Below are 12,784 nucleotides of genomic sequence, written 5' to 3' on the forward strand. Positions count from 1 at the left end.
GGAATGTGTTGCCAGACGCTTTGCACTGTGGCCCGAGCCCCTGCAGCCACCTCAGTCTGTGGGGTCTGGCGTTGGGCGTGTCCCTCGGGACTTCCCTGGGAGCCTGCAGGGAGCTGCAGAGGGGACACTGTGACGGATGCCTGTGCCACTGTGGGCGGCAAGTCGAGAGGAAGCGGGGCTGAATCGGCCGCTTTGCTCTGGGCCCGCTGGTGCCTGACAGCAAAGGCTCCCAGGACAATGCGTTTTGCTTTGTCTTGCTTCCACCCTCTCCCAAAACAGTGTCAGAAGTCAGCCATCGCAAGGGATAGAAGCACAAAACCAGACGTTGCTCACAAACTTAAATACATTTCTCCACAGATCTCATTTTATAAAATAAACAGAAACAGAAGGAAGAAAAGATTTTTAAGCGTTTCCTCCTTTGGCAGGGTCATGGTGGAAAGTTGTAAGGCTGTGAAATTCCTCTTCGGTGCCCTTTCCCAGCCACCCCCAAAGCCTTTTCTGCCTGGAGAAGCCCCACAGGAGGCGCGCCCTAGGCCCTCGTGTGTCCTTGCAGCCTGAGGGCTCTCACTGCCTGGGCTCCTGCACCTGACCTCCAGCATCCCGGCCTCCACCAAGCCAGGCCTCAGCTGGGTGACCGCACGCTCTCGTGGGCCTTCCCCAGTGGAATAAGACCTCCAAGTGGACCCAGGAGAGCCAACCAAACTGAGACAGGTTCCCACCAGAACATACAGAGACTCAGGGGAGCTGACATGGGCCAGGATGGGCAGCTTTGCCCACTGGTACAACACACACGCGTGCACACACACACTTCACCAGCCCCCATCATCCTCAGAGCGCAGTCTCTTCCCAGCTTTAGTATTTAGTATTTAGTAAGGCTGCAGTCTAGTTCCTTATGAATTCTCTTCAGACTTCACTTGATATTCAGTTCAACCTCTTCACCTCTATAAAAAAGCTGGTATAGAATTGGGAGGAGACGTGTCAGAATGAGGAGCGGAGTAAAGACACTGAAATATGCATTTACTCACTTCACATACATGCATGTGCCAGGCCCTGGGTTTACAACAATGAACAAAACGGACATCTTCCCTGCTCTCGAGCTGGCCATGCGGCATCAGCAGTAACAGGGATTAAAGCAAATATACTGACTTTCAAAATCTCGAGAAAAGCGTTGTAATGTTACCCAGCAGGGTAATGTACTGAGACTAACAGGAAGAACCCACCTAGAGGGGTGGTCAGGAGGTCTCGTCTGACAAGGGAACAATCCCGCTGAGACTGGAAGGCCGGGGAGAGCAGAGGCAGGCAGTTCTAGGCAAGGAATCGGCCCAAAGGTACAAAAGCTCTAGGGCAGGAAAGAGGAACCAGGAGAAGGTCTCTGTCGCTGGAGAGAGCATGGCTGCAGACGAGGTGGGAGCGGTAAGCAGCAGCCCCTCCGCACAGTCTTATCACACAAACAGTGCAACAAGGGTTAGCGTGTTTGGATGTACTGCGCGCCAACATTGTTCTAAGCACTTTACGTTTACTAACTCACTTAAACCCCACAGCAACGCTATGAGGTAGGTACGATTATTCCCCTTTACAGATGACAAAACTAAGGCACAGAGCTATTAAATAATGTGCCCCTGTTCACGCAACGGGGGGGGCACCCGGGTGGAGTGTATGCTCTCAAGCAGTTTGCTATCCTTTCAGGATTTTTATTCCAAGTCATTGTTTAAAAATTTAAAGGAGTTGTGACCTGATCTGCATTTTAAAAAGAACCTCCCTGGCCTCACTTTAGGAAATGGGTCACAGAGGACACGAGTGGACATGGGAAGCTGTCAAGAGCTGTGGCAATGATCTGTACGGAGCTGACGGCAGAGATGAGAGCAGTGGGCAGGCTGAGATTCGGTCTGGGGACAGAGTGTCATGAACGAAATACAGAATGAGAATCCCCGTATGTGCTTGCCCTCCACTTCTCAGAGGTGGTCCTGGGCCCACCTCCCGGCAGTTTAATGCCAACAGTGACACGTGGACCAAAAGAACTAAAATGGAATATTACCCTTCCTTACATTTACAGGAGTGTCAGTGTCACATCGAGCTGAAACGAATGTGTAGGATCGCATGTCCAGACAAGTAAACTATTCCCTGGGAATTCTTTAAGCTTGTGCTTCTCAAACCGGGGTCAGGTACCCTGGGGCTATGCAGCCTCGTGCCAGAGTCCAAAATTCACAGATAAACCTCCTCCCAGAGTGTCAATCTTACTTCAAGGGGGCAGAGGGGAGAACATTGCTTCTTTACATCATAGGAACATATTTGAAAAGAATGCAAAGTTTGCATGGGTTTTTAAGATACAACATTAGACTTTAAAGAAACTTCATGATTGCCACAAATCACTTCAAACTGTGCCTGGAGGCCCTCCTTCATCCATACAAGTGTACTGTCCTTTGCTATGGGTGGTATTTGGCTTTTTAAAAAAATTTCTTTTGAGCAGCAGTATGCCAATGCTTTGCAACTCTTTATACTTTGCACACATAGAAGAAAATGGTAATATTGTAGGGCACGGTATAGGTGGAGAAAGCGGCTCTGGGCAGGAGGGGGCGCCCTGTGCCTTGGCACACCTGTGCAGGGTTCTCAGCACACTGACGGGCCAAGGCACACTGGGTGGGAAGTTCTGGGATATGTAACGTTAAGAGGTGACTCAGCTCGGGGGCAGTTATTAAGTAATTGTTCAGAATGATCACCTCACCACATTGCCTGGAGGATTTAACACACCGAACACCCAAATGGTCACTCTCCATGAGACCTTCCCTGCCACCCTCCCTAGCTGCACGTCTGTTATGGGGAATTTCTCAAAAGATATAAATACTCCCTCCTGTGAAGTGTCAGTCTTCTACGGCTCTGGCTCTGGGGACTGGCATGAGCCCTAAGCCAGCCAGCCAGCCAGCCAGGGGTGCTGGGGAGCTCTAAAGTATAACGGAGGTATAACATACATATACACAGTGCGTTTATTGTATGTGTACAGCTGGTCAAGATACAGAACATTTCGTTATCCATCGATTATATGCCCATAAAGCCAAAAAAAATCATGTCTATTATACCTCAATGAACCCAGGGAAGAAGAGAAATGCAAAGATAAAAACAGAAAAGGTACAGAATATTCCCAGCATCCCAGGAGGACCTCCTCATGACCCCTCCCAGCCAAAATCCTCCCGCCCAGAGATAAGCATTAGTCAGACTGCCACCACCATAGAGTAATTTTGCCTGTTCTTGAACCTCACATATGAGGTCTAAAGTACATGGTCTTTTCTTTCTTTTATACCTGGCTTCCTTTGCTGAAGAGGGTATCTCTGAAAGGCATCCATGTTGCTGCATAGCAGCAAGATTTCTTTTTTATCCTAGTAGTGCACTGTACGAGTCTACCACACTTTCTTTCTTTCAAACGAAAAGAAATTTATAAGTTCTAGGGATCCCCAATACTGAGAACAAGAAAAAATATATGCAGAACTACAAAACCTATGGTTCTCACATTCTGTAATCCCAAAGTAAATGGATTATAGTTACATTGTTATCAAAGTATATAATTGTTTTTAAAGGTCATACCCCAATTCTAAAAAAGGGCTTAGGACATAGACGTGTTTAATGATAATTAGTGATGCCTTGAACTTACAATCAGAAACAGATTGGTCACCTTGGTGTGACAATGGTCAAGCACTTTTAAAGGAAATGGGGCATATACTGTAACTAGAAAACCACTTCCAACTAGTAAGTTAAACTTTACTGGTTCTTGGAAACCACTCTGAACAACGTCAATTCTTGGTAATATTTTGCCTTAACTGTAAGTGGTGTAAAACTGATAATAATTTTCCCTGTTTATAAAAATTAAAAATTTATATTGGAAGCATTTTTGCCTTTTTTGTATTTAAGTTTAGTAGAGCATTTGAAGACTTTGTAGGCCTTCGTTACTTAGCTAACTGTCACCCAGGGAAACTTTGGTGTGACATTGGGCCGTATAAAAACCAAAATGTTTAACCCACGTTTGACCATGGGAAAGTGTCTCCTGTTGCTACATTGGAGACAAAAGAACTTCCATAAAGTCAGGTTCATTGTGGCCAGATGGCTATTGTCAGCTATTCAAGAAAATGTCAGAAAGCCGCCCCCCTTTCCTTCCCAGCAGGAATTCTTTTCACAATGACTTCTGTTTAGAATCTTCCTGTTACCATTCTTTTTTTTTTAAGCATCATTGAAGTAAAGAATTGTTCTGTGTTTCTAATTTTTAAGTGATCTTACCTCATATTAATTTTAATTTCACACCTGTAAATTTCAAGGATTAACATTTTTTATGTTGTTTCTCATAATGGTATAATTAACATGCACACTACGTGTAGATCAGATCAGAAATCAAAACTCAAGGTGAAGTTATTTCTAGATGCTTTTTAGGCTTAGGAAATTGCCTCTTGGTGTATGGTATTATTTTACCTTGTTTTTGTTATTGTAGTTTTCGTGTTTACAATTTGATTTTCATTCACTGAAGTATAAAACAGTCTTGACCTTTGCAAAAAAATAACCTTCGAAGAGGAGTAGGATGTTGCTGATTGATCCATAACAAGTGTACATTAACGGACCTGTTTTCCTTTCTGCTTCCTACAAGGGTTATTTAAGGACTGAGATGATCTTAAGAAATACTTAGTATTTACAACTCTTCTTAATTGTACCCTTTTCCTCGCAGGGGACCATTTGCCTAAATCTCTGGAAGGATTCTTTATCTATGAAGAAGGGTCTGGAGTTCTAGGTTCCAGCAGAAAAGGAAATGATGCCATCGTAGTGGAACAATGGACTGTTATCGAGGTAAACGGCAGTTTTCTGACAATTTAGCTTTATTTTTATGTTTAGTTTTACGTGTTAGAGGTCTTCACCGTCTGACACAGTGAAGTCTCCTTCCAGCTCATTTGTGCCGTGGTCAGAATGTCATCACAGATGCAGGAACGAACGTCTTTCAGATTTGTGAACATGGAATTCCCCCAAGTCCAACTTTGTCCTAAGACAGCACAACTATCTATACATAAATAGCAGTATATTCCCAAAGGCTGGCATTCTAATCCTAAACCGAGGACCTTGGCACTGAGATTCTCTTTACACAGTGTCGTGACAGCCGGTTGAAAGTGAAAAAAATCTCAGTCAATAACTAGCATTTTATCTCCAAGCAACTAATGTGACTGACTTTCTACCTTGTGAACTATCAAAGGCAAAAGCATCCAAAAGGTGCTCCCTCTCACCAGGCCAGGTACGCACACGCAGCATGGGCCGCCCTAAGCGGCGATGGCGTTGCTGCCGATGTGCACCTCAGCTCGGAGGCACCACTTGAGGCGGACAGGCCGAATTCAGTAGATTGTGCTGCGTGTCCGAGGCCCTCACGGCAGGCCCTTCCATGGACACTTTTGCCTTTCTGGTCTTACACGGGTTAGAGACCATTTTCCAAAGAAGCTAGAAATCCCATCAAGAGGAATGAACAGGATTTGGGGGAAGAGGTAAAGCTCCAAGTAAAAATCGATTCCAGTTTCAAGCTCAAAAAATATCAAAGCCGATTCTAAGCGCCTCTCACCCTTCACGCCCCAGTTCGCACTCCCCACGTTTGTCCTCGGGTCCCACTCCCTAGACGGGTGTTCCTGAAAGAGTGGTCTGCAAACTGCTTGAATCCAAATCACCTGGGGAGCTTCTCTAACGTGCAGATCCCCCTCCCCCATTAGACCAAGGAAACCAGACCCAAGAAAAGCCCACACTTTGGAGGACAGATGGAAACCCCTGTCCTCTCTGATCCCAGTGTTCCTGCCCTGGCTCGGGGTTAGAAAATGCAGCCCAAGAAGGCGGCGCCAGTGCAACTGTGCCCGACAGACTGCAAAGCCCCCTCACCAGAAGCCCGCAGCTTTGCTGTAGTCACCTGCGCAGCTGGTCGTCTTTGCGGGAAGACTGAGCTCTTGTTCCTCACGCAGGGCTGTGAAGTCAAGACGGACTACGGGCCCCTGCTGCACACCCTGGCCGAGTGCGGGTGGCTCCTGACGAGCGTGTTGGCGACGCCTATCCTGAGACGCGACAGGTAACGCCACAGTCTCCTTTCAAACGCTCTTCTAATTCCGAAACATTATTCATTCGTTAGCTAATTCAGTGTCGTGAACTCCTGCAAAAAGCATTTCACTGACCTCCTGATCTGATTTCACGGACCTTGTGAACCAGCAGATCTAACCCCCCCCCCCCCCCCCCCGTGTCATATACACACAAGCTATTCCGCCTCCTCCCCAAGGGCACGGACGTTGACGAGGGCAGAGCCCGAGCAGGGGCACGGAGCCTGCCTCCCAGCTCGGCTGCCTCGGCACCCCACTGGCAGCCCACTGCGAGGCCTCCCTCTTCTAACTCAGATGCTGGTTCTTCTGCTGTTACTAAGTGTCCTGACTTCCTTTCCTGGGAAGGAAAAAATGCAGTTGTACTTTTATTTTTTTTGAGAGCGTGAGAGAGGCCACGTGTATAAAGTGCTTTCTTATCCCTTGGACTCAGAGTCGTGCCCTCTGCCCTAGTTGGCATCCAGAAAGTGATTGACGGCAGGGCTGTCCTGCTGGGCCGGTGACGACCTGCAGAGGACGGCATGGCACCACCTGCCTGGGCTGTCCCTTCAGCGGAATCAACTGCGCTCTAACGCTGTCCTGGTCGCTGAGGAAGGCAACTCCTCAGTCTCATTTACCCGCCTGCCTGCTCTGGTTTCCCCGGCTCAGCAACTTACCAGTATCCCAAGGGCCCCACAAGCTCTAAAACCATTTGATTGACGTGGCTTTATAAGAAAGCTAGGCCTTCTGCAGGTGCGGGAGGGATGAAGGTGGATACAAAGTAAACTTGTTCAAGCTTTAAAGGAGGGATTAGAAATAAGCAAAGCAACTCATCCGCTTTTCTTCTCGGAGATCTACTGTGAACTCCTCAGGCTGTGAGTGGCAGCTCCCTGAAGCATATTTCCCATCTTTTTAAAATCCGTGACATACCTGTCAGATCACAGTACAGCGGTAACTCTCGGGATGCGGTCTTCACAGCAAGCAGTGTGAATCCCCTGGGAGCGCTCCCCCGCGGGCCAGTCAGAGCTCTGGGGGCGGCCCCTGGATCTGCGTTTCACAGGCTCCTGAGGCTCTTTAACACGTGAGGGGCTTGCAAGGGGTAGTGAGAGAGGGACTCCCCTGCCCTGTCCTGCTCCTACCCATCTCCTTACACCTGCCAGCCACCGGGCTATCCCACTCCCCACCTTCCTCGGAGCAGCCTGTGCGTTTGGCCTTTGCACCTGTTTTCGGTGGTTCTCCTCAGTATATAATTTAGAGTATCGTTTGGCCCATTACAGTTAATCTTTCCTGAAAGTACTCTGAGTTCTCAGCCTTTCATAGTTATTCCTCCCTGGCATTCACTCGGGGCCTCTGCTCTCATGGGTCTAGACAATTCCTGAAGGGGTATGAGTGACTGCCGGGCACTAGATTAGAGAGCCCAGCAGGCTAGACGCTGAGCCATGAACCCCGGCCAAAGTGCCTTCAGGTCTGGGCGTGAGGACAGGACTGAGACCAAAGGCGGGAAAGAAGAGGCCTCAACTATGTGAAGGGGAGGGTGGAGGGGCCCGGTCCTGCGTGACAAACTGCCTAAGGTCACAGGCCGTCCCCAGGGACAAGGGAGCCCACTCGAATGAGGAGGGGCTGTGTACTGGTTTTGGAGCCGAGGTTGCCCCACTGCCTCACCAGCACTCCAGCTTCTCCCGTACCCCTGGTGCCCACCAGGGCACTGTGGGGTCATGGGCCCTCCCCGTGGAGGCCCATCCTCATGTGTAATTAAAGTAGCAAAGGGGCTAGTGAGAGAGGGACTTCTCATTAAACTACTGATTGTAACAGTGAGACATTGGACATGATATAAATGTCTGTCAAAAAAAACTGGTTAAATAAATTATGGACTATCCATACAATAGAATAATATCAAGCAGACTTAAAAAATGAGAACATAGATCTATACATGTATTGTCATAGAATTCTCTGTTGATAATTGTTGAGTTAAAAAAAAAAGATTTCAGGACAGGATGTAGTGCAATCCCAATTTTTTAAGTTTATACATTGTGAATGTATCTAGCAAAATTCTGAAAGGATACAAGTGGCTAGCTCTTGGGGTTATGGGTAGGGGAAAGGGAAAAGGGGTTTCTGCTTGGTCTTTATATGTTTTCTAAGATTTGACTTCTTACAAGGAATACATGTTTATTCTGTGATTTTTTTAAAAACACAACAGTTTTAAAAGGCAAAGATACAAATAATGAAACGATGTGGAAGCTATATATAGTGTCTGCCCTGAAGGAGCTTGTGGCTGGTTAAGCTCACATTCAGTACAGAACCAGGGGCTTGCATTCGGGTTGGGACAGTTCAATTTTATGTATTGTGTAGTACAATAGAGTCACTAATCAAGGGCTATGAAGTACTTTATAGGTTCCATAGGTGTATTAAAAATAAGAGAGAGGAGAGACTGTCCAAGTTAAATGTAATCCTCAAATAGTGATGAGATTAAAAGGCAATATTGCCCTTTAGCAGAACACCAGTTAGGAATCTGCTGTTGACCCTGGATAGAAGGTAATAGAAAAATGTATTTTAACAGTAGTTGCCCTTAGGCAACACAGTACGTAGAGCACCCAGTGTCAACTGTTCTCTGGTGTGCCAGGAACATTTTGCAACATTGATGCCTCCTTCGTTCCTTTACATTTTGTAAGTGCCTGCAAGGTAGACAATATAGGATGAAGGTAAAGGTTCACTGTGACCTGGTAACAAAGGCTGTTGACAAAACCTGCTTGTCCTCTGCCTGTTGATTCTTGTTCAAATACGCTGTCCCTGTGACAGTCTTCGGTGCACACAAAGACAACGCTGACCGTCCGCCATGTCTTTATATAAAGAAAAATATTACATACAGTTCATCTTGGTCCAGGTGGACAATAGAGCCTGAAAGACTGTAGTCTCTGAAACTAGAAGAATAGCCCTGGCTTTGAGCTAAATGAATCTCGTGTGTGTGTGTGTGTGTGTGTGTGTGTGTGTGTGTGTGTGTGCCCTTACTAGGGATCAAACCCACAACCTTGGCTTACCGGGATGACTCTGTCCAACTGAGCTCTCCAGCCAGGGCTAAATGATTCTCATTTTAATTACAGTTTCACCATTAACTAGCTGTATGATTTGGGAAGTCACCCAACCTCTTTAGGTTTCCGTTTCCTCATCAGGAAAACAATACAGTAATATAATATCAACTTTCCTGGATTGGTTCCATAGCGAGTGAGATAACATATGCAAAGTACCTATGCAGGGCCTATGCATCCCAGGCTAATCAATTAGGGCTAGTCTATGAGACCTAATTCTTTAGCAGAGCCAAAATCCCTAAAAAGCTGAAACCGACTGGGCAAGGATAATACCTCGGCCAGTCCTAAATCATGATATTTCAGAAAATGTAAATAGCATAGTTCACTCCGTACAAAATCAGCACTGAGGAGTCCAAGCCAGTAAAGGAAGAAGCAATAAATAATGACCCTTTAAAGATATATGCGCACACGTATGCTGACACCCACAAAACGCATAGCTGTCATGCTTGCTTTTGGAGCCCACGCGTCTGAAACATAGCTCAGATCCACCACCCGTGACATGTTCATCCTTAAGTATTCTTGTCTCGTGTACAATAGTCTTAAACAGCGTGCACTTTTTCCTCCTATTACCTAAGCCTAACTTGGATCTCTCCCTCTCCCTCTCTCTGAAATCAATAAAGATATATTTAAAAGAAAAAAAGAGAGAGAAAGAAAATGTTAGAATCAGGTGATATACTTTCACTGAGAATATAAAATTCTGGTCCAGAAGGACAAGGTACACATAACAAAAAGAGAAAGTTGTCTTCTCGCTGTGATGTCGGCCCCCACTCCCCAACAAAAAAGGCTCCCAGCCTTGCGTCCCCACAGCCCAGAACCGGCAGAAGTCTGTAGCTATTTGAGACACTTCCTCTAAATCCTGGAGCTGCACATGTGTACAGCGGGGGAGAGGCCGGGTTTCATGCTTGGCCCTGTTGGTGCTCTCCTCTCCCCTTTCTGATTTACCTTCTGAGCAAGCAGTGTTGTGTAATTCCGCCGTGACCTAAACTCAGAGTAATCTTGCAGCATTTCGATAAGGCTACGTTTTTCAAAATAGCCCCTTTGTCTGTCATACACCACTCTTCCTCATCTGACCTTAAATTTTTAACATTTTGTCAGGGGGGAGGGGTTGGGAGGAGCTTAATTGTGGTGGTAGAGGCCCTTTTGTGTCTTTCACACACACACATGCTAATACCTGAGAGACAAACTGGGTCATACGGCAAAGGAACTTTATGATTAAACACATAGCTAGCTATAAAGGTGCAAGATAAAATTTAACTTTATAATTTTGCTTTTAAAAAGTTAATTTTTATTTCATATCTTATTTCCGAGTTGCAATCATTAAACCATGGCAATTCATTAATGTACAAGATGATATAAGACTAATCAGTAGATAAAAATTAACTGTTCCCTCTAATCTAATGGATTTTGAAACTGTAACGGAAAGTTTTTTATGAGTATTTGTATTTCCCACGTGGCAAAGCAGTGGCTAATCAGCCACTCATTTGAAGCCAGCTCAGCTGTATCCAACCTGATTCACACTCTTGCATTTTATTTTAAACAGAATGTTTTTTCACTTCAACTCAAATATTTTTTTGAGTGCCCAGTGTATACAAGCAATATCTTACCACCCTAGGGACAGACTCTGGCTTGCAGGAACTCACAATCTGCTCGGAGAGAAAACAGTCACAAATCACTAATGCAGAACAGATCGTGAGTCCTGCAGTGGAGTCCAGAGCATGTGCTCTCAATAGGGGTGAAAATACTTATGGTGGGGTGAGAAAAATCTTAGATAGAACAATGGTTTGTGGTCCTCTAAACGGTCACAGTACATAAACAGATACACAGCACATCTTAGGTATTAACATTTAAGGGGGGAGGGGGAGATCTAAAAAGGCTCCTGGAGGCAGCAGTGATGACAGCAGAGCTGAGTGTCAGGCAGGAGAACGTGGTAGAGGCCATGGGTGAGGAGGAGAGCGGGTCTTGAAGGATGTGACGTCTTGTTATAAGAGAACAGAGCTTCTAAAAGCAGCTTTAGAGAGGAGAATGCTCCTGGTGGCAGACGAGGTGGGCCAGGAGCAGTCTTCATCTCACGTAGCAGCACGGCTCTGTGTACAGTGGCCTGGGCCACCCTAAAACGAAGGCCTCGGAGACAGGACCAGGCTCAGCAGAGCAAGATGTGGTGGTCAGTCGGCGATGTCTGCTCTGCACACAGAAGGTGGAAAGTGGAAGTATAAACACTGCAGATTATTTCCCCTCTCTGGCAACCTTAAGCAAAAAGCAGTCGGGAAGGTGCAGGATATATTCGAGGAAAAGTGAGTACAGCCCTGGCCGGGGCACATTCAAGAGTAGACCCACGAATGCATAAATGAGCGGAACAGGCCAGTGTCTCTCTCTCTCTCTCTCTCTGTCTTCCATGGACATGGACTTAGTTATTCTTCTTCACCAGGTCCCTGATAGGAAAGTCAGAGAATTTAAGGACTTTGCTAAAGTCATAAGCTATTAAGTGCTATGACAGAGTCAGGATTTGAACCCAGGAACTTCTGGTTCCAAAGCCACTTCTGGTTCCTTTTCCAGTACCCCGGGCCTCCCGGACACAGACAGGGCCGTTCTGTGCACTGCTAGTCCCTTCCCTGTACACCTGCATCCTACCTGAGGTCTCCTGATGACTTAAGTTGTTCCTAAAACAACTTGATATATTTCATGCCAAGTCTTTTCTTCCAAGATCAAACTGAAATGAGATTAGACTAGAAACAGTCTTTTAAAAATAAAAATTAAAAAGCAGCAATCTCACCCTGGCCGGTGTGCTTGAGCATAGGCCTGCATGCCCACACCGGAGGGTCTCGGGTTCAGTTCCCAGTCAAGAGCACATACCTGGCCTGCAGGTTCTATCCCTGCCCCCTGTGGGGGTGGGAGTGTGAGGGTGACAACCAATCGGTGTGTTTCTCTCACATCCCGTCTCTCTTCTCTCTTTCCTCTCTCCCCCCCCTCCTTTCCACTCTCCCTAAAAATCTATGGAAAAAAATATCCTCACTCCTTGGGTGAGGATTTTTTTTAAAAAAGGGGAGAAGAATCAGTCTCCCATGACCACTTTGGGGGAAGATTTGCTTGTTTCTCAAAATTCAACAGTGTCATTAAGTTTGGGCTCTCAAATGGTGTGAGGTTGACATATACCTCTGAGGGCCAGGGTTTCAATGTTGCATTTGTTTTCCAGAAAAAGAGCTCAGCATAAAACGCAGCTAATAGTGAGGTTTTGTTTGGGGTTTTTGCATAATAAAAGTCGTAACTGAGCAACATTAGCTACAGACTCCTTCCGTAAATCCACAGAGACTCTGAAAACACTTCAGAGAAACCCAGACCCCAAGTAGTCTTTGGCAAAGGGAAATTGGCCGTGATGGTAGTTAAATGAGGAGAATACTGAGTAGCTGCCTACAAAGGAGCATCTGAAAAGAAAACTAGCTGTGGCTCAAGTCCCTCAACTGAAAATCGACATAAAATTTCTCACGCCCAAATTGGTCTCTTCTTTTTAAAAGGCAAATTTGACAATGCAAACAAAAAGTTTAAATCATACACTTTTGACTTAATAATCTCATTCCTAAGAATCTACCTCAAGATTTCCTTGAGTCATAAGAATAGGAAGAGTAGACATATTTCTAT

At 46.0% G+C, this 12,784-nt stretch overlaps 1 protein-coding gene across 2 annotated transcripts in view; it reads left to right on the forward strand.

Moving 5' to 3' along the window:
* RFTN2 (raftlin family member 2) overlaps positions 1-12,784 on the forward strand; it is a 42,468-nt gene that overhangs the window by 22,300 nt on the left and 7,384 nt on the right. For both annotated transcript variants that reach the window (XM_081143343.1, XM_081143344.1), the window contains exons 6-7: positions 4,703-4,821; positions 5,964-6,067. In XM_081143343.1, the coding sequence (XP_080999469.1) occupies positions 4,703-4,821; positions 5,964-6,067 (223 nt within the window). The remainder of the gene's footprint in view (positions 1-4,702; positions 4,822-5,963; positions 6,068-12,784) is intronic.

The sequence above is a fragment of the Miniopterus schreibersii genome (genome assembly GCF_964146895.1).
Source record: "Miniopterus schreibersii genome assembly, chromosome: 7".
In the NCBI taxonomy this organism is placed as follows: domain Eukaryota; kingdom Metazoa; phylum Chordata; class Mammalia; order Chiroptera; family Miniopteridae; genus Miniopterus; species Miniopterus schreibersii.